General features: G+C 44.0%; 1 protein-coding gene across 5 annotated transcripts in view; it reads right to left on the bottom strand.

Moving 5' to 3' along the window:
* TECRL (trans-2,3-enoyl-CoA reductase like) overlaps positions 1-26,599 on the bottom strand; it is a 103,737-nt gene that overhangs the window by 17,627 nt on the left and 59,511 nt on the right. For all 5 annotated transcript variants that reach the window (XM_065595849.1, XM_042856277.2, XM_005285709.5 and 2 more), the window contains 4 exons: positions 25,569-25,672; positions 4,705-4,820; positions 2,415-2,520; positions 62-134 (listed from right to left, as the gene is read on the bottom strand). In XM_065595849.1, the coding sequence (XP_065451921.1) occupies positions 62-134; positions 2,415-2,520; positions 4,705-4,820; positions 25,569-25,672 (399 nt within the window). The remainder of the gene's footprint in view (positions 1-61; positions 135-2,414; positions 2,521-4,704; positions 4,821-25,568; positions 25,673-26,599) is intronic.

Below are 26,599 nucleotides of genomic sequence, written 5' to 3' on the forward strand. Positions count from 1 at the left end.
AGTGAGAGCAAGGTTGGGCCTAGAAAGATTTAAAAAACAATGTCATTTTCATGGTACATACATGGTGGAGTGTATCGGGGGTGATTGACATAGTAAGCAATCCAAGAAGTGAATCCCCAGTAAAAGGCACAGCCCTGGAATAGGAAAAAAAGGAGATACATTTTAGGAGGAAAAATTACAGGTAAATTCAAATCTATAACTTCATATACATTTTCTAGCAGCAGTGCTCTGAGTCCAGATGACTACAGTGCTTTTTTAAAATGAGTCATTTATAAAAAGTAATCATATTCTTCCCTCTTCAAAATTATTGTCATTATTAAGTCCAAATTGGAAATTAGAGGCACATTTTTAACAGTGAGTTAAATGACTCTTGGCCTGCTCCTAGAGCAGCACAACTTTTGTTCTTTCCCTTACCAAGGGATCGCAGTAAATCAATGATCTAGCCCTATGAAAGGAGTGCCACTTTATCAGAGTGCAATATAGCCGGACTCCGCTATGGTACAGGCATATTCCTTCTGACTCATACAGATCTAAAATCTTTTTGTAAGAGATGATCGTAGATAGGTTCAACTTGTCAATCTGTAATTTGTTTTCAAATCCTATGTTCCAAACTGAGATAGCAATGGTCATGTAGAGGTAAAACTTCAAAGGCAATAAAAAGCAAGTCACAAAGAAGTACATATGCAAATAAGTTCCCTTTTGGGGACTACACTGGGTGGAATATTATTCCTGGATAAAGTATTACCGGTTGTGACAAAACTTTGTGTGTGCTATTCGTCCAACATCAGTAACTCTTGTAGAGTCACTTATTCAGCAAATGTATGTTTTCTTTGGGTAAAATGCATTAGCATTTTAAATCTCCCAAACACATGTTTGTGGAACCGAGTTAACATTTATTAATTATTAGTATTTATATGTCTTGTCATAGTAGCATGACCATTACTGGCCATGGTCCAGGATCCCCTTGTTCTAGGTGCCGTACAAACATAAAAGAAAAAGACAGTCCCGGCCTCAAAGACCTTTAATCTATAGCTGATGTTTTCTTGATGCTATCTTAGATGTGTATCGCTTCTTTCAACAAGAAGGACCCCAAAGCACTTTACTGGGTAATTAATTCCATTCTGGAGGTTCCCTGCAACCTGAAATCAATGGGACTTGGTGTAGGAATGAGGAGCAACCCACGTGGAGTTTGTTGCAGGACTGGGCCTTATGGCTCTGATCTGGCCCTGATGGGGGCAGGTGCAGTTCCACTGAAATTAACTCAGTTGCACTGTACCTGATCCTATGTATTCAGCATCACTTCCTCCACCCATGAGACACAGCCATTTCTGGGGCTGGAGCATGGCACTTGCTTGACGGTGACTGAAGAAAACCCCATTGAACTGAAATGATGGGGGTGAAAGAGAGGGTACCGTATAATAACCCAGTTGTAATCTTGCATAGATGCCCGGGGGAATAGTTCACTTCTTACCAAAACTACCACAGAATCCAATTCTCATAAGTGCCTAAATGGCAGTGAAAATCAGTGTTCCTCCCAAGTGCCTAAGTCCCTTTGGAAATTACAGGTGCTTTTGAGAATGTTACCTCTTATTTTGAGGTGTTATTTTTATTAAGACTTCTGTTTTACACCTCATTTGAAAGTTAGCAGCCTCTTCAGCACATGCCCACTAAATCTTATCTCCTTCCTTGCTTGGATCAAAGGGGTCTGTCTGCAGAGCCAAACCTTTTGTTCTCGACTACAAAGTTTAAACATATCTGAAAGACGTTTCGTTTAACGTTCCCTATTTCTCCTCGTGCATAGCTACAGCTTACTTCATAATAAAGCAACTGGAGCAAGAGGAAGGATGGGCTGTTGCTTAAGGTGCCAGACAAATGCTTTGGAGACCTTGGTTCTATTCATCTTTCTACCACTGCATCTCCATGTGACTTTGGGAAAGCCACAAGAAGTTCTCCCTGCCTTGGTCTCCCCTCTCTAAACCAAGGATAATAATCCTTCAGTTGCATTGTCTCTTTAGAATGTAACCTCTTCAAGGCAAGGAGTGTCTCTGACTATATGTTTGCACAGAAAATAGCACAGTAGAGTCAGATTTCAGTTGTTAACATAATACAGATAATAACAGCAAACCAATATCATTCAGTCAGAGAAATGTTACGCCCTCTGAAGGCAGGATCCTCATGTGGCGTAAATAAAAAATCAACACAGCTCGGATGAAGTCAATGGATTTACATCATCTACAAATCTGGCCCTGAGACTTTAAATATTGTAAAGGGAACAATATTTAAAGTCTGGGCCTGGAAAACAAATGAATTTTCTTTTCTTGTCATTGTTCTGGGCCCCGTTAGCATGAGGTCCTTCTCTATATTGGATACAATGATAAATATAATTATAAATAAATAATAAATATAATTGTCACCTTTATCATATTTTTCAGAGGCGTGTGCCCTCCGGAAATCTTGTGAACAAATAACGTCTCCAGAAGATGTCTGACATAGTGTAAACAATGACAGAGGCAGGCCAAGCTGGAAAAACAATGAAAAAAGGGGAATGAAGGTACATGAAAGATGGGGGGTGAGGTCGGTTTTGTCTTTTTTTAAACAAAACAACAACAAAAACCACACACGCACTTTCTGATACATCACACTTTATTTTCACATAAAGAATAAGTACTAATAGTCTAGAACTGAAGAGTCACGCTTGAAATCTCTGGGCATAGACTTTGCCTTAGCTAAAGCAACTGAATCCCGAGAAGAATGGAATCGTTTTCACAGAGTTATATAACATTGTATCCATTTTACGGCGGAAGCAACATATTTTACCCATCTTGAATTAAAAAGGACACAGCATGCTCAGAATGTAATGTACAGCTGTGGGCTGGTCCACACTAACCCCCCAGTTCGAACTAAAATACGCAACTTCAGCTACGTGAATAAGGTAGCTGAAGTTGAAGTACCTTAGTTCGAACTACAAGGTACTTACCGCGGGTCCACACGCAGCAGGCAGGCTCCCCCGACGACGACGCGTACTCCTCTCGCGGAGCAGGAGTACCGGCATCGACGGCGAGCACTTCCGGGATCGATTTATCATGTCTAGACAAGACGCGATAAATCGATCCCAGAAGATCGATTGCTTACCGCCGAACCTGCAGGTAAGTATAGACGTACCCTATGACCGTCGATTAAAACAGTACAGCTGTGTATACAAGCAGACGCCTGCGATGCTTCAAACAGATGTCGCACACATTTTAGGGATATCTTAATGCTCTCGTAGGATGTGTCTGACATTTGAAAACATTCTGAATGGTTCGCTTGTCCTTTAGTAAGTACAGGAGCTACACAGAGGTAGTTTGTATTTCATTTCCTTGTGGAGTCCAAATGAGATTTTGTTGCAAAAGTGAATCCATTGCGATAGCTTTTTTGTTCCAAGTTACAATGGGACGAGATAATTGTTATAGAATTTATTACCCTGATTCCCTTTTGAGGAGGATTATGAAACAACAACCAGCACTTCTGATTTGCTTCAGAGAACGAGCCGCAGCTCATAAAGATTGGGTTTAAAAAACAAATGTCAAGAGTGATTCATGACGGCATTTTATCTTGGTTGTATTTACCGTACTAGCTGTGCCTGTCTCATTGAAAGCCAATTATGAGACATAAATGAAAAGTGATTTTCAGTGTGTGAAGTTTCAAATACTTTGGCCACCGTACAAAATGCCCAATAGAAGTCAAAGATTAAACAATTTGAGGTTTGAGCTTAGGCAAATCAGGTAATTAATGACTGTGCAGAAGGCTGAATCACACTTTCCTTCTTGTCAGGGATTTTAAAAATATTTGGCTTCCCTGAGGGACCACAACAAAACAGCTTTAAAGGGATCAGCAGAAAGACTTGCTGGGTCCCAGCCCCCAAATAAATAATGCAGATATTTTGGCCTCTCTTCTATTGCAGATATTTTGGCCTCTCTCCTCTATCTCCTGTTAAATGTGCAACCCATAGGAGAAGGGTGGTCTTGTGGCACTGTATTACTCAGGAATTATTCTGGGTTCTATGCACAGTTCTCCCAACTCAATCTCTCTGCGTCTTATTTCCCCATCTCCCTCCCAGTCTACGATAGTACTTCCTTTCTCCCAACCTTTCTCTTGCTGACTTCTTTACTACCTGAAAAGAGCAGATCTGGGTATCCTCTTTGCTGAAGTCTGATGCCATTAATCTTATAATACCCTCCTTTATGCTGTGGTCCTGATCCTGAATTCATTTGAGGGAGGTACTCTGGTCTAATGGATAGGGGGCACTGGACTGAGGTCTGGGAGTCTAATCCTCATTCTGCCACTGATATACTGTGTGACCTTGGGTGAGTCATTTCCCACCTGTGTTTCCTATCACACCTTTTGTCTAGCTTGTCTATTTAGATATAAACGATTCAGGGCAGGAACTGTCTCCCACTGTACACACGCACCCACCCACCCACAATGCCTAATGCAACAGGGCTCCTTTTTGGGGTGGGACCGCTTGGTACTACTGTAATACAAATAATAATTCATAATCACAACAACCTGAAACTCTCATTGACTTCAGAGAGGAGAGGTTTGGATGTGGAAGGAATGTAGGGTCAAGCCCTCTCTGGGCTCTACCATTACAGAAACAACAGAGTCTCATCATGGAACATTTAATGGCTTACCATCCTGCATGACTTTGGTTCATGCACTTACTGAACTACTGGGTGGCGGAAGCTCTCCGTACTCTCCTCTTCAGCATAAATACTTGAGAGACGAATGTAAAAGAGCAAGTAGATTAGTAGAGGCCCACTGTATTCAGTCAGAAAAACCTAGAAATGAAAAAGACTTCTCAGGGTGGGGAATTGAACAACAAGGGAATAATAAGAAGAAGAACTCATAGTTCTTAGGCAGACCTAAGTATTTGATCTGCCATGGCAAAGGGGCCAGTGGTACACCCACCCCTTGAATACTGCGTGCAGATCTGGTCACCCCATCACGAAAAAGATATATTGCAATTGGAAAAGGTACAGAAAAGTGCAATAAAATTTATTAGGGGCATGGAACAGCTTCCGTATGAGAAGAAATGAATAAGACTGGGACTTTTCAGCTTGGAAAAGAGACAACTAGAGGGGGATATGATAGAGGTCTATAAAATCATGACTGGTGAGGAGAAAGTAAATCAGTAAGTGTTATTTACTCCTTCTCATAATACAAGAAGTAGGGGTCACCAAATAAAATTAATAGGCAGCAGGTTTAAAACAAACAAAAGGAAGTGTTTCTTCATACAAAGCGCAGTTAACCTGTGGAACACTTTGCCAAAGGATATTGTGAAGGCCAAGACTATAGAAGTGTTCAAAAAAGAACTAGATAAGTTCATGGAGGATAGGTCCACCAATGGCTATTAGCCAGGATGGGCAGGGTTGGTGTCCCTAGCCTCTGTTACCAGAAGCTGGGAATATACATCCCTCACGTCTTGGGATCAGTTCTGACCACTTTTTTCAACTGGAAAATTTTTGAAAAAAGTTAAAAAATTGTCAAAAGGTTTCATTTCCGGTTCAAAAATAACGTTTTATTTCAAAATTTCAGCTAATTATCATACAAGCAAATGGGGGGAAACCCCCCTCAAAAATGGTTGAAATTGAAACAAAGTGATTTGACTGACCCAACCTGAAATCTGATTTTGAATTTTTCTTCATAAACATGTGCATGATTTTGACTCTTCATTCTAATTCGGGACAGTACAAGTTTTTGATATCTTGACAATTGTCGCAGGATGGGAAAACTCTTTCCCACTCAGCAGTAGTTATTACAACATTCTTCAACTAGCCATTTATAGCTCATTGCCATATGAAGTCTGGGGCCCATCCTGCAGTCCTTATTCAGTGAAAGCCTCCAACGGAAATCACTGAAGAGGGATAGCACTCCCAAGCCTTGGAGAGAAATGTACACAGACAGTCAATAGAGGTGTATAAGGAACAGCACCTTTTCCCAAAGAAAAATAACTCCTCCTTCTCTCAGAGTATGCTGTGTCTACACTAGGGGGCTCTGTTGACATAGCTCCACAATGTTAAGAGGAAAGGACGTTCAGGAAAGTAGATACATGGTCATAGCCCTTATTCAGCTCCTGGAGGCAGTAAGATGAAGTGAGCCCCATCCTCCTTAGCCCCACTCAGACTGTGCCACGGGTGGAAGAGCGGGGGTTGCTTGCCCACGACTCTATCCCCACTGTGAGCGAGTGAACAGTGGAGTCCTGGCTCTGTCCCCTCTCTGCCTACTCACCAGCCACGTAGTTGCCTGGGCGCACAGAGGGGAAGTAAGCTACTCCGCAAAGCTGGGTGAAGTCACCGAGCCGCTGTAGCACTTCAGTGTAGACAGTCACCACAGTGATGGGATGGGTTCTCCCATCACTAACCCGCCTCCCCGAGAGGCGGGAGCTAGGTTGGCAGAAGAATCGTACTGTCTATCCTGGGGGTCAGTCAGCATAGCTGGGTCTCTCAAGGGTGTGGATTTTCCACACCGCTTAGAGATGTAGCTATGCCCAGGTAAGTGTTCAGTGTAGACCAGCCCTCAGGCTATGGGTATATTACAGAGCCTATGCCTGCATAACTATGTCGGCAGAGCCCCCAGTGTAGACACGGCATCCTTGGAGAAGGAGAAGATCTGCCACGTAGGAACCTCCACCTCCCCAACCAAGATTAGCTATGCCGACAGAAATCACTTTCTGTCGGCATAGCTGCGTCTACACTGGGGATTTTGCCAGCACGCTGGGTTGGTTTGTTTTTTTCGCACCCTTGCCTGACACATCTATGCTGGTATACGTTTGAAGTGTAGACCAGGCCTTACTCCTGCCCCACAGCAAGGGGAAAGCCGGGAAGTCATTGGGACGCCGAGGGCTTGTCTACACTGAAAACACTGTAGCTGTGCCACTGTAGCGCTTCAGGGATAACACCACTTATGCCAACAGGAGGGGGTTTCCCATCGGCACAGATTCTCCATCTCCCCGAGAGGCGGTAGCTAGGCTGCCGGGACACATCTCCCGTTGACCTAGCTCTGTCTACACTGGGGGTTAGGTCAGTTTAACTGCAGCACTCAGTTAAGCAACAAAGATATATCAGCCTAATTTCCTATCGTAGACTCCATTCTCTAGTCTCTCCATTGGGCGATGCAGCTATGCATCACCCTTTTCTCAAGGCGGATTGTAAAGTTACAGTCCAGCTCATGGAAAACAGCCTTCCTTTGATATTGACACAAAGCTTTAGAGAATCCCTGCGGGGGAAATATAATGTAACCAGAACAACATGGAGCAAGGATCTGATTGTCTAGCCTCTCTGGAATGAAATCCAGGGTTAAAACTATGTAGGACCAGATACTTACAAGAGATTGTAATGAGCAAATTGTAACTCAAGTGCATAACACTGTGGAAAGGAGTTTAAGGGATATATATTCATAACGAATCAACTATTTAGCTTAAAGGTAGCTCTTTGCAGTGCTTTAGAACTCTAAATGTTAAATGCTTGTGGTTTAAATCAATTTAATTTTGAATAGCTTTCTCCAAATAGTGCTTTGGCAATCCATCAATGGACCCCCTCCCCCATGCATTGTTTTTGAAATCTATCTTTAGCAGTGCTTATAAATGACTGCAACAGAGAGACTTTCCTTGAGAGCTAGTCTTTAAATTGAGATGGCTTTTATTTTGGGACATTAAAACTCTTCCCTTTTCCTCTGTTAGCTACTATGGGACAAATTCTCTGATGGTGTCAATCCACTAACGTTCCAACTGAGCATCTGATTCTATGTGGTGGCTTTGAAAATCTCCGCTGATAAATGTAAGGCTCAATTTTTGGAAGGTTTTGCTCCATTGAATGAGGCCTGTGCACAATTTCCCTCTCTCCAAATAAGTGTTTCCCTAACGCCGGCTGACAGTAGATGGGGGGAAGAAGGAAAAACACTGTGTCTCTGTAAAGGAGGGCACAGCATAGAGGGGAGGGAGGTTTGGTTTGGTTTGGTTTGGTTTGAGCATTGGCCTGCTAAACCCAGGGTTGTGAGTTCAGTCCTTGAGGGGGGCATTTAGGGATTTAGGGCCAAAAAAAAGTTGGGGATTGGTCCTGCTTTGAGCAGGGGATTGGACTAGATGACCTCCTGAGGTCCCTTCCAACCCTGATATTCTATTATTCCAACTTCACAGCTATGCAGAGAGGCCAGTGTGAGGACTATTCACCTCTTACATGCCACTTCCTCCCCAAGTGAACTCAGGCTGCCAGAGTTTATGGAGTGTGAGGGGTCAAAGCGTCCTTAAAAAACCAGGCTCACCACGGACTGCCCAGGTGCAAGTGAGAATGATTATAAGTGTTATTACAGTGACGCCTAACAGTCTGGGGGTCCCATTGTGTTAAGTGCAGGACAAACACATAGTAGGAGACAGTGCTTGCCAGGAAAAGCGTATACACTAAATAGACAAAGGGTGGGAGAGGGGAAAGGCAGAGAGAGGTGAGCAGCTTGCTTGAGATCACCCCACATGAATCCCAGCCCATTGCCTTACTGAACAGATCTCACTGCCTCTCTGCACTAGTATCCAAGGTGTGAACCAAAAAAATAAGCCGGTAATTGCCTGCACTAGGCAGCGAGCTCACAGCAGCTGTTCTGTGGGGAGTAGCCAGGGACAGAGAAGCAGTATTTGACAGCAGTTTGTGGCAACTTGGCACTGTGGCAGAAACATGCTCTCTCCTGACCCTTTGGTCAATTTCAGACTCAGACAGGAGGGGGAGAAGCAGGCGAGCCCTGTGGATGGAGCACAGCCTGACTTTGCCCAAGCAGCAGTAATATACAAGCTGTGGGCGAGCGGATTCCATATGCCTGAGGAACAAGCCACTCAGAGATACAGTTGAGCTGCACATGCTGTACTCTATCACCGCAAGGAGCCACCTCGCACACCAGGAGCAAGTCATGATAGGTCTGTGACACTGACTGAGCTCCACCTGTCCAAGGTGGTCTACAGGTACAGGGAAGGGTTATGTGTAATCCATCATCTCCAATGCAAAACACCTCATTGCAGCCTTTAGTGGCACATGATCCAGGAGCCTGTCATCAGTCTTGCAATCAAAGGAGGTCTGGGGTGGCACCTATGTCTGGATCGCTGCATGGGGCAGCACATAGGATAAGTGCGGGGGATCAGTTGCAGCATTATTATTTAGCGCTGATAAAAATACCTTTTTTTCCAGAAAATATTCAGGGTTTCTTTTTCATTTTTTGTTGAAATTTCCTTCAAAAAGCGAGTTTTTCAATGAAAAATTTAAACCAAAAACCATAACGTTTTGGTTTCTGAAAACCACTTTGGACACATAAAAAAAATCAGTTTTCAAAAACTGAAAATCTTTGCCCAAGAAAATGTTTGGTGTACAATTAGTCTTTGAAAACCTGGAAAACAATCATCATTGAAAATGATTTTCTTCTGCAAAAGTTTGCCTTAAAAAAAATTGGGGAAATCCCTTTTCAACTAAAAATGTTGTCTCGCTCTATAGTTAGTATTACGGTAGGGAGAGTGCTCGGCAACAAACATTCCTGTGTTGGACATGGATTCTGCCGGGGACACTTATAGTGACACCTGTACAACAGCGTGTGCTGCTCTGTAGGAGTGTGGACTGCTCTCAGAAGGGACATACCCTCTTTGTCCGTCCCCACTATGAGTTTCTCATCTCATATCCTATACAGTGGATAGCTGCCTTCCCTTTTTGTTCCCTCCCAGTATCCCGCAAATCTGTCACTGTACCCCCTGACTGTCCCTTTTTCTTGGGGGCATTGAAGAAGTCTATTTTTTTTTTGGCAAAACCATTATGGGCAGGAGCTCATCACCAGGTGCTCCATCAGCAGGGCCTCTATTTCTCCCTGCCCACACCATCTCCCACTGCCTGGTTAACCACTGGCACAATCAGATGTGTAGCCCACAACTGGTTGTGTGGGAACACTCCAATTCTATGTGCATAGAACCATAGAAATATAGGACTAGAAGGGACCTTAAGAGATCATTTAGGCTATCTTCTCCCCCTGCCCCCCAGTCAACTCTTTATTTTCAAACATTTTTCAAACCACCAGTTCCTTTTATGACATAAAAGGCCGAACAATGCCTTTGTGCACTTATAACAAAGCCACAGGAGGGGTCGCTGCAGGGACTGAATTTGGAAGCTCTGGATCTAAACCCTGTACACCTTGAGCTACAAGACCACACCAGTTATCTTGGAGGAAGTTGCAGACTCATAAACGTCCACCTGTGGTCCAGCCACTACGAGGAGACAGAGAGACACTCTCTGCCAGCAGGTGCAACACGCTTCTGAAAATGGCACACTTGCTCAGTGCCTGATTTTCAGAGGAACCGGAGCTCGGATTGGTCTCAGTTGGAGCTGCTGGGCACTTAGTATGTCCGAACATCAGATGCTTAATGGGTTAGTCCGTAACTTCTGATCTGACAGCACCTACTAAAATATCACAAAAAGTGATCTGAGATTATAGAACAATAGTAACCCCTAGCATATTAATTCTATCAGCATGAATGGAGATTAATGACAAACGGACACAGGGGAGGAAGCCTCATCTACAGCATTCATCCTGCTTGGATCAGATTATTCCGACCTCTGACAGGTCCCTAGGGGTCTGGGCTTTTATTTTATTTACCCCTCGGTAGCATTTGTACTGTGTGTCATGCCAATAAAGCCTGACTGCCCTGAATAACAATCAGGTCAGGGATTATAATCCCAAACCGCATGAGGCAGTGAGTATATTTAGGAGACATGACTGCAGAGGAGGTGAAAGGAGTGCCTCAAAGTTATTCATTGCTTGTAACCCAGATGGAATGTGGCTGAGACAATTTATCTGACTGGTTGATGCAGCAGGATTAGAGCTTTGACATGAGCCCACTGGGACCACCAGAGGGGATCACAGGATTTCTAATGCCTGTTAATAGCACTGCATGCACGAGTTAAATCAAAAGAGACGAAAAGAAGATACATTGGGGGAGGAGGGACTGGTGCCTGGAGGACAAAGCAGAAACATTATTTTGATGTAATAAGAAATAGCAGGAAAAACCCCATACATATAAACTAGAAGCCCACAGAGTCACAAATAAGACTTCCTGAGAATATACTAGCTGATTCCTCTAGATAACACGTCTGACGTGCCCTTTCCACCCTGCCGTGGAACAGACCCCTAGTGCGGATCATATTGCGTTTTGGAATAGTCTAGTATTATCTCATTGATGGTGAGCTGCGGGATGGAAGTCCAGAGAGGCCATTTAACCTTTCCCTGCTGCTCTTTTCTCAGCTACGTACCATGGCTGTTTCCATGCCATGTAAGGCGAGTTTGCCGGTTCATGGGTGACACTTCCATCAGTGAGAGCTGCTAACAAGGCACTGTGCGCACAGGGAGGGGAGCTGATGGGAGTGGTTGAGAGAGAACCTTTGCTACAAGCAATGAGTTTGGGTCATTGCCTGAGGCTATCAGGAAAGCAATAGCTACGACCTATTTTAAGCATGTATGGGGCACTCATGTGGACAAAACACCACAGCGGCAGTATATTAGTTATCTAAAGGACTGAGTTTAGTTTTTTGACAAATGAAAGACAGAGGGTGGCTGGGTGTACAACCCGGAGTCTAGGCCAAATGGATACAGTGCATACCACTCAGACCATATGATACTGCATATCTTCTCTTTATATACATTATAGAGACCATTACTGTGTGTGTGTGTTGATAATGGCTGGGATTTCTAAGGAACCTAAGAGAGTTAGGCACTCAGCACCCACAGGCACCCAAATCCTACAGCACTGAATGCCTAACTCCCTTAAACTCCTTTGAAAAATCCCATCTCCAGGTATTACTGTGTTAAATCATAATATACAGCATTAGCTTCTGGGCCAATTTCTCCCCCCACTCATACTTCTGCCACCTCAGGAAAGTCAGCAGGGCACCATTTTGGCAATATCTTCAAATGATCTCTATTTTTGGCCTTTTATCTCAACAGTTGTTAAGGATTTGGGAGGCAGGTTGGCAGCGGACGGTGAAGTCCTGCAGTGCTGGATAGTCAGACAACTTTTTTGTTCCCAACTCCTGAACATCTCCCCAAATCCGTGGTGCTATATTTTAATTCCTGCAGACAGGGTCTGCTCAGGCCAGTATTTCTTGGCCTGGGGTTACAGTGACAACGAAGCAGCATTTCTAGCTATTTAAGGCTGCATCCTGGCTTGTGCTGCAAGTGTCTGAGGTGGAGCAGCCATCCGAGGAGGAATTCGGCCAGACTCAATCAGTACCCCCCCGCAGTGAACAGAGAAACGGGTGCAGCTCCCACCCTGTACCAGGCCTGCTCTGCTGGCTAAGGCAGAAGAGACAGAAGGCCTCAGTCCCAGGTTCTCTCTCCCCAGTCCTGGGATGCTGGATGCCACTAGCCCTCCCCATTCCTTGCAGAGGACTAAGGCTGTCTGCCACTTCAGTAGGACACATACCTGCCAGCCCCTGAAAAAAACAAGTGATTGTCAATTAGTGCACAGTTATTATAGCTTTGTCTATATTCAGGCACAAGCCAGGTGACCCATCTGTAACCTAACTCCAACCTGGACACAGAATGACTGGCAGTTACAGGGCACCGGGTGTATTTGTGGGCCAGATTTCAAAAAGAATTCAGCACCCATCAACTCCCCCATAGGCACCTAAATGAAGTGGCCCTTTTGAAAACCTGGTCATTTAGAACAGTGAGTAGCATGTCCATGGAACTTTTCATCTAGAGGTCTCAAAGGAGGGTTATCTCCATTTCACAAATAGGCAAAAAGAGGTTAAGCTGCATACCTGAGGTCACCAGAAGGAGAACCCAAATCTTCCAAGTGCCAGTCCAGTGCATTATCCACTAGGCAACACTGCCTCTCTAATTTAGCTACCTAAATGGAAGGTGCTTGAGTGCTAAGGTCTTTTGGAAATCTGGCTCATCTGGTGCTGAGCATTTTGAGAAATGGCCATAGTTAAACCTAAAATATAGATCAGTTCTTCAGCACAATAACTTCTTGGGCTAAATTCCTACCTCGCCTGTCCTTAAACAGGCAAGCTCTTTCTGAACTGTATAAAATGGACTCCATGGATCTGGGACAAGAGACACACTTTTGAGGATCTAAAGAATCTATTAACCCAGGGCCGGCTCCAGGCACCAGCTTAACAAGCAGGTGCTTGGGGCGGCCAAGGGAGAGGGGCGGCATGTGCGGCAATTCGGGGGCGGCAGGTCCCTCACTCCCTCTAGGAGCGAAGAACCTGCCGCTGAACTGTCACCGCCAATCGCGGCTTTTTTTTTTTCCCAATTGCCGCCGCCGGTCGCGATTGCTTGGGGCGGCAGAAATGCTGGAGGTGGCCCTGTATTAACCACATCCCCAATACCAGCATTTTACGATGCTCCCAAACCGACAGTCAATTCAGCCCATGCCAGAGCAGTGGTCTCGGGGTGACTCTACTCCAGTTACACAGAGATGATTAGAAGCCAGTAGCTTGCTGTTCCAAATGGCTTTCAAACTCTGCAGCCAGAACGCAGAGAGGATGTTTGGGGAGAGCGTGGGAGAGAGTGACAGTTTATTTGCAGCCTCTTGTTAATTTTAAATTTGTGGGCGGTCACAAGCCACTGATAATAAATAGTACACGCACGCTCCCATGCCCAACCACTCCTCCAGCCTCATGGCACTCCTGTGCTACAATACAAAGAATCCCGGGCGTTCAAGGTAATCCAACGATCTTCTGATCAGTGAACATGTTGTGCAAAATCCATTGCTGTTCTGCTGCATAAATCAGAAGTTACGCAGCTTTCCTCAGGTCTAACGTTCTACGTTCTACATGGACTTTGTATAGAATCAACAGCAACAAGCATCTAACCCACACAATTATACAAACATGGAAAATACTGTGGTGCATACAGCTCGTTACAGTTAAGAATGTGTTCGCGAGTACGAGAATGGGATTTTCCAAGAAGGAATTCAATGGGATTTGGATCCTTTAGGCAACTGGGGATTCCCAGCCAGTAATACTATTTATATAATTGTTACACATGCCCACGTCTCTGGGTAGATCGTGGGCAGCTGGGATTAGCTAGGGGACCCCTGCTTCTAAAAGCACAAATCTCTCCTGAGTGCCATATTCAATGTGTTACATAAAGATGTTTGCTATTTTGTTATATAAATTAAATTATCCTGTCCAACTAACCTAAAACTCTTATTGAGACCACCCATATATCTCAAGGGAATGAGTGGTATCAGGACCTGGACCTGGACCTGGACCGGGCAGCCCTCTAAGAGTCACCAGCTAGTGTGTCTGTCAACTCCACATTCCACTGTTCAAAAGTTGTATGAAGTTGATTGAGCAAGGCCCAATTTCTCCTCCTCCATAAGAGCCCAGAAGAGCCCTTTAAAGTGGGATTTCCAACAGGACGCAGCATTGGCCTACCTCTGTTACCAATGACACGAATAGTAACCCTATCAACATCAACAGGAGCCAGAGGTAGACCAGCCCTGAACATTTTTTTTGAAATCCACCCTACTGAGCCACAGTTCCTACAAAATGATCCAAATATAGACAGGTCAGATGGCCAGGGTCTATCAGCCTTCCGCAAAGTGAGTAGCACCCCACCTTCCCAGTAATCTCATTGGTTTCAGTCGAGTAACGCACTACTCTGAGTCAGGGGAATAGAAATCAGCACTTAGCAATTAGGAAAATGACTTGGCTACTTTAGTTACCTGGAATTCTGCCTACATTGTCTATGCCCTTACAACAATAACAACCCACAGGGGAAGGCATATAATACGTATGCACCCATTCTTCCACATGTGCTATGTTCAATAGAACATAAAACGTTCGCCTCTCCTAAAATTCACTACGCTCCCAGCTGCTTCCTGGAGAACTGACATTCTGGCAAGGTTAGTCATATGCTTGTGGTTTTTGCTCCTGAGACAGAGAGAGAAACAATCACAGCATTCTACTTGGCCTTATTAGCAGTGGCATCTGATGAATTATGATCAGCCAGTTGGCCAATTTCAACAGCAGGAAGGTCCCCGCTTCCCTTATCAGTAGATTTCACTGCAGCCGCTGGGCAATAACAAAGGGCCGAGAATATATGTGGGCCAAAGAAAGGCCTAAACAACATTATACCATGGCACAGTGTCAGGCAAACTCAATCTGTTCTTGTTGATAGCTCTGGAAGTTGAAAACTATTTGACTTAATTAACTAAAGAACAAAACCAACCATGTGTGTACAGCTTGCCTTTGCAAAAGGCTACAACATTTTCAAAGTTCACAGTGTTGACACGCATTAGTTCATGGCTTGTCCAGTTGTGCCAATGTAAAGCAACATGCATTATACGTAATATTATGCATTGAATCAGAAATCTCAGCCATGAACCAAGTGTCTGTTTAGATCTGAGGTCACTTGTGTCTCGAAATTATGGTCAGAAAAGTGACTGTAAAAAACCCACCTTCTTATTCAGCATATCTACTTCCTGGGACCAGATTCCTAAGTGATGTAAATGGGTGTAACAAATCAGAAAGCTTTGTCAAAATGTGGCTTTATGATACCTTCATGCGTTAGTCAGCGTTAAGACAATTGTATACTAAGGACATTGAGCATGTAGAACTAGTTAATAAAATGGTATGTTCTTTTGCTATTGTCACTACTGCAGAGTTTTCAATTTAACCCAGAATTCCTTGGTGGTGCATTACAGAAATCAGAGGGCCTGGCCACATAATTGTAGTCAAATTGGCCACAGAATCCACAGGCCTAGGCTCATATATGATCCACTCTTCCAGTCATCCACTGGCATATCCTCCCAACCATCAGCTCACCTATTCTATCTTGAACTCACATTTTCTCCCATTCATTGATCCTATCAGCATCTCATTTACTGCTCTCTCTTTCTTCTCTTTACACTGATCACACAAATTTGCTGGGACTCCTATTCCCCCATTACTTCCCCATACTCTGTGCACTTCATTTGTCTTGCCTCTTACCAAATGATGGCCTCTGGACTGCGGGTATTGAATACCAGCCCATTCCTTGGCCTCTTTCACAATCTCACATTGAGTCCAAGCCAAATAATTTGCTTTCTCTATGGCAAAGATTCTCAACGTGTGGAAAGCAGCCCTGCCCCAGGAGTTCCCAAACAGGTATCAAGGTATCTTCCCATATGGCCACATTGGGAGAGGGGTCCTGAACAGGTCTGGACTAGAGAGGAGGAGATGGTCCTGTTATGGAAAAGGTTGAGAACCACTGCTCTTTGGTGATTTGGCAACTTCCTCTCACAATACATTGAAACATAAAGGCTTGGAGATTGATTCTCTTCTTACATACCCCAATTTCATTACGCAGACTTCATAGAATCATAGAAATGTAGGGGTAGAAGGGACCTCCAGAAGTCATCAAGTCCAGCCCCCTGCGCTGTGGCAGGACCAAGTAAACCTAGGCCATCCCTGACAGGAGTTTGTCCAACTTGTTTTCAAAAGCGTCCAATGATGGGAAATCCACAACCTCCCTTGGAACCTATTCCAGAGCTTAACTGTCCAGAGAGTTAGAAAGTTTTTTCTAACATCTAACCTGAGTCTCCTTTGCTCCAGATTAAGCCCATAACTTCTTGTCCTATCTTCAGTGGACATGGAGAACAATTGATCACTGTCTGCTTTATAATAGTCCTTAACATACTGGAAGACTGTTATCAGGTCCCCCCTCAGTCTTCTTTTCTCAAGACTAAACATGCCCAGTTTTTTTAACCTTTCCTCCTAAGTCAGGTTTTCTAAATCTCTTATCATTGTTGTTGTTCTCCTCTGGACTCTCTCCAATTTCTCCACATCTTTCCTAAGTTGTGGTGCTCAGAATTGGACACAGTACTCCAGCTGAGGCCTCACCAGTGCTGAGTGGAGCTGGACAGGTACCTGCTGTATTTTCCGTACAACACTACTGTTAATATATCCCGGAATCATATTAGCCTTTTGTGCAGCTTCAATGCATGGACGACGCATATTGTGTGTGTGGTCCATTATAACCCCCAGATCCTGTCCAGCAGTACTACCGCCTATTCAGTCATTCCCCATTTTGTAGTCATACATTTGATTTTTCCTTCCTAAGTGAAGTACTTTTCACATGTCTTTATTCAATGGCATTACTCCCCGTTTACACCAGTGTACCACCACTCACCTGGATGGGTTGTTGTTGGCAGGAGGCACTGAACCTGGGAACTCAGAATCATGAAACACAAGCCTGCTTGAGCTACATAACCCCATCCCATTAACCAAGGCTGGAGCACACTCATCAGCCTAGCGATCACTAGCAGGGGAGAGTGCATGCTCAGCAAGGGAAGAACCAGGTGACTTGTCTCTTCCTCTCTGAGGGAACAGGAATACCTGATCCTTTCTATAAACCATGTCCTCTCCGCCTGCCCGGTGTTGCGCTACCCAGACGTGAATGGGGGCAGGAGAGGGATAGCTTCACAGCTATTATACTTTGTTATTTTGTAACTATTTAATGTTTCTGTCTCAGTTTCCCATGTCTCTACATTGGGAATAACATTACTTATCTGCCCCAAAAGCATGTGGTGTAGATTGATTAGTTTGGAAAATATGTTTAAGAGAAAAAGTGCTATCATCCTCATTATGTTTCCGTTGTTTATTAGAGACTGTAGGTGGTTTTTATTTTATTTTATTTTTATTTTTTTGCCAAAGTAAAAAAAAAAATGCTTCTTGGACCAAACTGAATAATGTTTCCATTATTTGAGACTGTAGGTTTCTTTGTTTCTTTCACCAAAAATGTTTCTTTGACCAAACTAAATTTTTTCTAGATTTTTCCCCATTTTTTGGTAAATGGTTTTTTGTTTTTTTCTTTGTTTTCAGATGCTGAATATTTTTTATTGAAAACAAAAACAATTTTCAAAAATGGAAAAAAATGGGTTTCAGTGTTCTATCAAAAATATTTTTTATATGATCATCAGAATTTAATTCCCATCTAAAATAATTCCTGTTTTCAACCAATAGTATTATTTATAATTACAGACATCTATTGCAGTGTGCAGTAGTAAGTCAAGTTAGAGACTGAAAGTCTTCCTGCACTTAGAACAGTGTAACTGATTATTACTAATGACTTGTGTTGCAGTAATATCTACAAACCTCAGTCTTGGTCCAGGACTCTATTGTGCTGGGCACAGCGCAAATACGGAACAAAAAGACAAGAGTTTATCATCTAAATCATTACAATCTAAGGCATCGACATGGGGACACTCAGAAAGATTCATCTGAATTAACTTTAAAGTGGATTAATTAAATCACACAGAACCCCTGCATGGATGCTCTTATTCAGAATTAAATTGGACTTAATCTAATTTATTTTAATTAAAAAGTGAATTAATCTAAATCAAATGAAATCCACTTTATTTCAGAATAAAAGCATACACCTAGAGGTTTAACTTAGTTTCACTAATCCACTTTAAATTCACACCTTTAGTTAATTCAAATTAACTTTCCTGAGTGGCATGTAGAGACAAACCCTAAATAAATGTTCCAGTTCTGCTGTTAAACCAAACATTTTAATTTCCCCAAACAGCAAGGTATACCTCTACCCCAATATAATGCAACCCAATATAACACGAATTCGGATATAATGCAGTAAAGCAGTGCTCTGGGGGGGGCGGGGCTGCGCACTCCAGTGGATCAAAGCAAGTTCGATATAACGCGGTTTCACCTATAACGCGGTAAGATTTTTTGGCTCCCGAGGACAGCGTTATATCGAGGTAGAGGTGTACTTAAGAAATTGCCTACCTTTAGGCATATGCATAATCTCTTTGAAGTCTATGGCACTCATATTCTTAAAGTTAGGCACATGCTTAAATACATTGCTGAATGGAAGCCTAAATGAAGTTCTGTCTTCAGATCTTAACAACCTCATTAAATTGGCAGATTTAACCCTCAAATAAATAAAGCTTCGTTCTCACCTCTTTGAGTTGGCTTTTATCATATTTTCTTCACCTCTGACTATGAGGATAATGATGGCGCCTGACACTTTTAGTGGCTAGATAACAGACCCAGCTAAACCTGATTGTGTAATCACTGCCCAAATAAGGAGAGTTTTAACAAACACCTGAATTAGATAGACAGAGGAGTGGCTTGAGGCTGATTTACAATAAGAGACTTGTGTATCTGTCAGCCAGACAACAAGGCAATATATAAAAGGGGTCTCTGCCATCTAGATTAGGCCCAAAATTAGTCATAGATTAAACAAAGCCCCAATACCCCATTCAAACCCATCAAGGTAGCATTTTTACGGGAGCCATATAAAAATGATCTGTGAACTCAGCTCCCACTAGCATCTCTGCAGCAGCAAACTAACCGTTTCTACTCCCAGTGCTTAGCTAAAACAACCAACAGTGCTTGCATAGACGTAAATTACACGTTTGTGCTAATTTTAGTTCCATAAGAAACCAGGAGGGGAAGAGACTAGAGATGGCATTTCCTGTAAGAAAAACCCATTTTGATTAAACTGAAATGTTTTACAAAATTGTATGAATTATGAAGAAATTTTATTTCAGAAAAATGTTGGAAAATATTGTTTCGACATTTTTAGAATAAAAAGTTTTGATTTTTTGTTTCAAAACTTGTATATATACAAAATTAAAAATAAAACAATGGTTGACATTGGAATAAAATGTTTTGAGTCACAGATTCTAAGACAAGAAAAGACCATTGTGACCATCTAGTCCAGTGGCTCTCAAACTTTTCGACTGGTGACCCCTTTCACATAGCAAGCCTCTGAGTGTGACCCCCCTTATGAATTAAAAACACCTTTTCATATATTTAACACCACTATAAATGCTCGAGGCAAAGTGGGGTTTGGGGTGGAAGCTGATCACTCGTGACTCCCCCCCCCACATAATAACCTCATGACCCCCCGAGGGGTCCCAACCCGCAGTTTGAGAATCCCTGATCTAGTCTGTCCTCCTGCTTAACACAGGGTAAAGAACTTCTCAAAAATAGTTGATAGAGCAGATCTTTTAAGAAAAAATAAATCCAATAATTGACCTGAACCAATTTTTCCCCCCAGAATTTCATTTTGTTAAAAAAAGTGATTTTTTTAAACAACTCCAGATAAACAAATCTCAAACTGTTTTGAGGGACAGATAATTCATCTTCTGACCAACTCAGTAGACAAATTTACAAAAAGCTCAATGGAGCTCAACAGCTTCTCTCTCTCACCAACAGAAGTTGGTCTAGTAAATATTACCTCATCCACCCAGCACTATAAGAGACAGCTGGAAGAGAACAATTTCCCCCCAACATTTCTTAAAGGAATATTACTGTTTAAACTGGGAGAACAAATTATTAATTTTATATTATTTATGTACACTGGTTACACTTTAAAAGTTCTTTCTGGTATGCAAAATTCTCCTGGTCTGAATTATTCACTTTTACCTATGATGGGGAATTGCTTTGGAATTGGTTCCAAATCAAACAGAAGAAACCTCTTAAGAGTAGCTGTAGAGTGATCAAAAGTATGTTAGTTGCTTGGAAGACACATAGGGCCAACTTCTGAAAGAGCTCAGTGCCCATTTATGCATCTAAATCAACTGGCCAGATTTCCAGCACCTGTTGAGACTAGATTGTGGGGAAGAACTGTTCTCAGTGGGAATGTTAGTTGTTGAGTACTGGTGGCAGGGCACTGCAGGGGAAGCCCTAATCAGCTCCTGCCACTCCATCCCCAATCAGGGGAAATGGGCAGAGGCTGGCCACTAGCTAGGACTGGCCTGGAAACTGGCCACACCTGCTCACCTCGTTAACAGGGGCTAAAAGCTTGGGAGGAAGTGAGCCCAGGGGGATGGAGACCAGGAGGAGGAGACCAGGCACAAGAATAAAGAGCATGGGTGTTGCACCAGCTAGAACTGGTCCTGACTCATTGGGGAGCGGGGCCAGGAGGCTGAACTCCGTGAGACCCCATCACAGTACTTCACGTGACAAGCACTTACGAGTCTAAGCCCCATTGAATTTTGATGAGATTTAGGGTCCTAAGCGCCTTTGTCATTTTTGAAAATGGCACTTAGGCTCTTAAATCACTTGGGGTTAGATTCAAAAAGTGGCTTAGGAGCTGCAACCCCCTAACTTGTAGGTGCCCTGTGGCCAAGTGGAAATTTCAGCTGCAAGTTAGGTGCCCAGGCTCCCATACCACGCATGGGGAGACTTAGGTGCCTAGAGAGAGGGGTGCTCAGAAGCCAAGCAGCTGAGTGGAGATCTGCCTAAACTCACAAGGCCTGACATGCAGAAGGAAGAGATGGGGTTTAGGGCCCAGATTCACAAAGGTGGCTAAATCCCATGGATCTGTCCCTCTAGATGACTGACCGATGGTCTGAAGGGAGATGCCATCTCGGCTTGGGATTCTCAGCCATGAAGTCTCTCCGGGAGCGGGGTGCCCAAACCAAGTCAGCCCTTTCTCATGAAAAGCCAGCCGAGGGGGCCAACCCACTGCAGAATACCCAGCAGCCTGGTGGCCAGTGCACTCAGGTGCTCAAATCCCTACTCTACCTCATTTGGCTGGGGCCTTGAAGTACTACTATAATTATTAATAACCATAAACCTTAAATAAATAAAAGTTTGAAATGCCTTTTATTGTACAATACAATAGTTTATACACTGTAACTATATTGTTATAGAATAACCCTACCATAAAAGTTCTGAATATTTAAACTAATGGCACAGCGAGGAAGAATATTCCTCCTGCTGAGAACGGAGACAGTTTAGTCTGTGGGACCCAATGTGGTAAGACGAATACTGAGAAACCCACGGAGAGGACTTTCTACACATGGATTAAATAGTCAAAGATGCTACCGCCTGTGGTACTGATGCCTCGCAATAAATTCATTATTTACAATGGGAAATTAAGCTGGTTATGCTACTGTTTTAGGTGACATAAACCACTGGGAAGGAAGAGATTAAACACGGTTATTGCAGATTAGTTAGTTGTAACAAACATGAAACAGCACCAGAAGCACTTTTCACTTTGCAGGGAGGTTCTACAATTCCTTCCCATGAGTGGGATGCTTGAAAAAGAAAGGGGACCAGATCCTCAACTGCTGTAAACCAGCCTAGCTCTATGGAAGTCAATGGGCCATATATGGTCAATCGAATTAACCCCACTGAAGTCAACACTAGGGTTGTCAACCCTCCAGGATTGTCCTGGAGTCTCCCGGAATCAGCATCGATCTCCTGGTGACTATTGAAAGCAATCTGGGAGATTTTAATAGGATATGTTAAGAAAATGACATTACGTCATGTTGGGGGAAAAAATCTCTCAGAATAGCTTCAGTCAGAGTTGGCAGAGTTGGTGGAACTAGACACTCAAAGGGAAGGGCGTACTGGGCAGATGCTCCTGCGATTCTGAGTTCAACCTCCAAGAAATCGCCTTTCAGAGTGTTGCCTTCTGCCCTCCAGGGTAAGCAGAGATCTATGTGACATTCATTCGTTAGGACAGCTACAAATGCCTACAGGTGAGAGCCTAGAGGGCTAGGACTGTAAGACCATCACAAGTTGCAGGGAAGAGATGTGCTATCTTGCAGCTCTGAACCAGAAGCTGCCCTTGACCAGGCCAAAGTCGGGCAGTAGTGAGCCTTTTGCCAGTGTGTCTGCAAAGCACTAGTTCATTGCTGAGGCACAGTAAAAATGGGTCCGTTGGGGAAGTGATTTGCAGTAATGGTTAGTAATGCGCAGTGATTGCTACCTACCCGGATTACTGAGGGGCGGATCACATCCCTGCTCCATTACACCTTAAGCAGCAGTGCAGGGGAGGCACTGAGGAGCCACTACACATGCACAGCTTGTGTTGATATGTCTTCACTACAGAGTGAGCCCAGCTAGAGCCTAATTCTCCCATCTCTCCACACAGGAAAACCTCGCACCCAGGCTGGAGGGTGCATTAAGCCCGTGCTAACAGGGACAGCTGGGGGTGTAGGCTTGAGCTGAAATTCCACTTCATGGGCGGGCAACATGCCTACTTTGCGGGGAGAATGCCGCGAATCAAGCGTTAGTGCTGTTAGTCCTCAGTGCTATCCCATAATTCCACTGGGGTTGTAGATTCCTGTCTAACTGTTCCCTGTTTCTGCACTGTGGCTTAACCCAACCATTGCCGGCTCAAAGGCTGTGGAAGTGCAGCATACAGAGATGCCATCCAAGAAATCGTCCTGTCAGCTGTCCAGAATCTCAAACCCACCCCCTGGGGAAGCTGTGATGTGAAGATCCACTTCTCAGCGTGGTGGACAGGAAAGAAGTGGAGAGGTACAGAAGTCAGTCGAGCGCGCTATGGCCCACTTGGTGGTTTGCCAACTGAGTTCCTGGATGACACGCTCATTAAAAGCTCTTGCTGCCAAATGCTGCTTGCTTTCACCTTCAGAACTATCTGCATAAACAATGAGTAACCCCACTTGGAGATTATATTCATAAAGTGTTGTCCCCTGTCCCTGCCACAGAGAGCAGCTCCCTGCGAGGTGAGAGAGAGAGCGCGCCCTGTGAATGAATGAACAGAGCAGCCCACTTTAATGCACCGCTAAGAACCATGGGCTATACCCCCAGAAATCCATCCCTGGTACAGAACCCTGGATGCAGTTACATGGGCCAGGCACAGGTAGCACTTTGCAACGGGGATGCTCCACGCGTACGAAGCTAGCCCAGGCTTGGCAGCGAAGACTTACCCTGTAAGGACTAGCCGGAACGGCAGCCCGTATATTTCAGGGAGCACAAGGGCTAGTATCTGGTTGGGAGCAACTCACTGGAAAGAGGGCAGAAAGTGGGTGGAGCCAGGACTCAGCCCTCTTTCACTCTGTGCACTAGCCTGTGGAGCTGTCCCGCCAGAGAGAGGAGGGGGAAAGTGTGTTGCGTCCCTGGAGGGGGCGTCATAGATTAATTTCCCACAGTGCAAGCGAGCAGCTCTAAGAGACATTTTGCTTCTCTAAGGTGGGAATCTTCCCAGTGCTCTCCTGCCCCGTGGCAGGGCTCTGGCTACATGCAAATTAGCTTCAAATTACCTTCCCCTATTGATTCTGACCAAGAAATTGAAATACTAAGGACCAGATTCTCACAGCCTTCCTCACCATGGGCTAGACTTGGCCCTGGCCATGCTCAAGGCAAGCAGGACAGTCACATTCCCCCGCCTTCCCAATCCCTGGCTTGGTGCAGAGCGGAGGCCCTGCTTTCTTGTTGCACGCCCCTCCCAACAAGGGGGCTGGGAGAGGGTCAAGAGGAGATGCCTAGGCACATGTGCAGAGGGAGCTGTTCCCTTGTAAGACTTGCGGTCATCCAGGCCCTCCTGTCCGAGAGGCGGGTGGCTCCTGAAGTCACAATTCCATTCCAGGGCTGCCTCTGGGAGGCAGGAGTTCTACATTGCCCTCATGCAGTATGGCTCCACCCAGCCCATTGAGAATGGCTTTAATTCTGACTCTCTGACTGCTAAGGAGTAGAATATCCAGTATGGGGAAGGCTGTGAGAATCCGGTCCTTCCTCCTCGATGGCCATTAAAAACTAATTCAAATGCAACATTAAAAGAAGTGTAAGTAATTTACAGAGAGTGTTAATTGCTATGAACGACTACATACTTCCTCTTATTGCTTTCAGAAACCAAGCAACTCTAAATAACGTACGTTTCCGCATGCAAAAACCTGGAATTCCCCTCCCCTCCCCCAAACGCTCTGTTTGCTGATGGGTCTAGGGCTCCCAAAAATCACATTTCAGACCTTACAGAAAAGCCACAGGGTACGGCAGCATGATCGAGTAGACAGAGCACTGGATTGAGTGCAGGAGACCTGGGTTCTAATCCCACCTCTACACCAACCTGCTGTATATCTCCATTTCCTCTCCTACCCTTTAACTGTCTTGTCTATTTAGACACTAATCTCTTTGGGGCAAGGACTGCCATTTACTAGGTATCAGTACAGTGCTTAGCACAATGGTAAGTAAGCCCCAGCGGGCGCTACTGTAATAGAACTACGTTGCCATTTCATAAAGTACATTTCAGTATCTATTGCAAATTAATTCTGTCCTTGTGGCAACCCATATCAAAGCGGTTAAAATACCTTGGAATCCTTAGCCTCATTAGTCAGCTTCATAACGTAATGTATAGCTTGATCCTTCCTATTCCCCTTTCCGGTGAACTGGGTAAATGCACTGAACTACTACAATCAGATTATCTTCCTGTTTTAGTGAAGTTTTAGATCGATGCCCTTTCATTCTGAATCCCAAAGAGCCTGTGCAGCAAATGAAGATCTTTGGTCAAAGGTCCTTCACAGGTATGTTTAGCCTAAGATAAAATTGTTTTTAAAAATTGATTTTTCCCCCTCAGGCGCTATTGTTATGTCCGTCCTCTGATCTTTAATTGGATGTCCGAGCGACTAGGTTGACGACTTGGCTGATTATCACTTAATTCGGGTTTGAGGGATGATACAATAATGATGCAATTTGACATAGAGAAGGACAGGCCAAGGGAGTGGAAGCAATCCGAAGCTTAAGTGTGTTTTACATTAAGCTCTATCATGTTGATTGTTACAAGGACATACTTACTGTGGTCCAAGTGACCTGCTGACCCAGATCTGTAAAATACAGCGTAATGATCGAGGAAACGGCCAAGCTTTGAATGCTAATGGAATCCTTCAAATAGGGCCCATCTAGAATGACCAAGAAGCAAGACCAAATGGTTTGAATAATACACTCCCTGCAAAGACTCAGCATAAAATGCAAGACACACAGGAGTTAAGCAATGGTTATAATTCACGTTCCACCCCATGAACTGGGCCTGAAGTGAAAAGGAAACCACTTGTTTTCTGATGTATTTGGTGCTTTCAGTTCTTACTCTCTACGTCTAGTGCTCATAGGATTTGTATTAGATGTTACCCTCACGATGACACAAGTGTGAAGATGACACTGCATTGAGAAGCAACACACAACAGTTGTTATGGGGTTGACTCCTGTGTATCTACTCTATAAAGGGACTTATTGTTCAGAATTGCATAAACCCTTCTGTAAAGCAGTTTTAGATCATGCCTTAGAAGGTTTAACAGAAAGGCACCATGTTTCTGGTCAAATGTTTGCTTTTTTCATGCTCAGTGGTAGTTAGTGATGGGTGGAACTGCAGAGATTAGGAAGTCAGCTTCTGTTTGGACACGCTCCCATAACCCAAGATCTCTATGTCAACCTTCTTGGACCTAGACAGACTTTTTGAATCTGGGCTTAGAAAGCCTTTCTCACTGTACTTCCAAGCACCGGCTTCTACTCCTGTTGAATCCAGCATGTACAGAATATAGTAACAGCTGGGGAGGAGGTAATATAGTTTTTTTTAGGAAGTAGTGGATAAGGCAGTGGACTGAAAGTTAGGAGACCTGGGGTTGGTTCCCAGTTCTGCCACTGACCTCCCGTGTGACCTTGGCTGAGTCACTTCATCTATTTCCCCTTGTCCTTCTAGTCTATTTAACTTGTAAGCTCTTCAGGGCAGAATCTCTCTCTCATTATATATTTATACATCAGTGGGGCTGCTACTGGAATACTACTAACAGCAGACTGACAAAACCATTTGAACCTCCAAAAAGTTTGGTTCA

This window comes from Chrysemys picta, chromosome 5 (assembly GCF_011386835.1).
Source record: "Chrysemys picta bellii isolate R12L10 chromosome 5, ASM1138683v2, whole genome shotgun sequence".
Classification (NCBI taxonomy): Eukaryota; Metazoa; Chordata; order Testudines; family Emydidae; genus Chrysemys; species Chrysemys picta.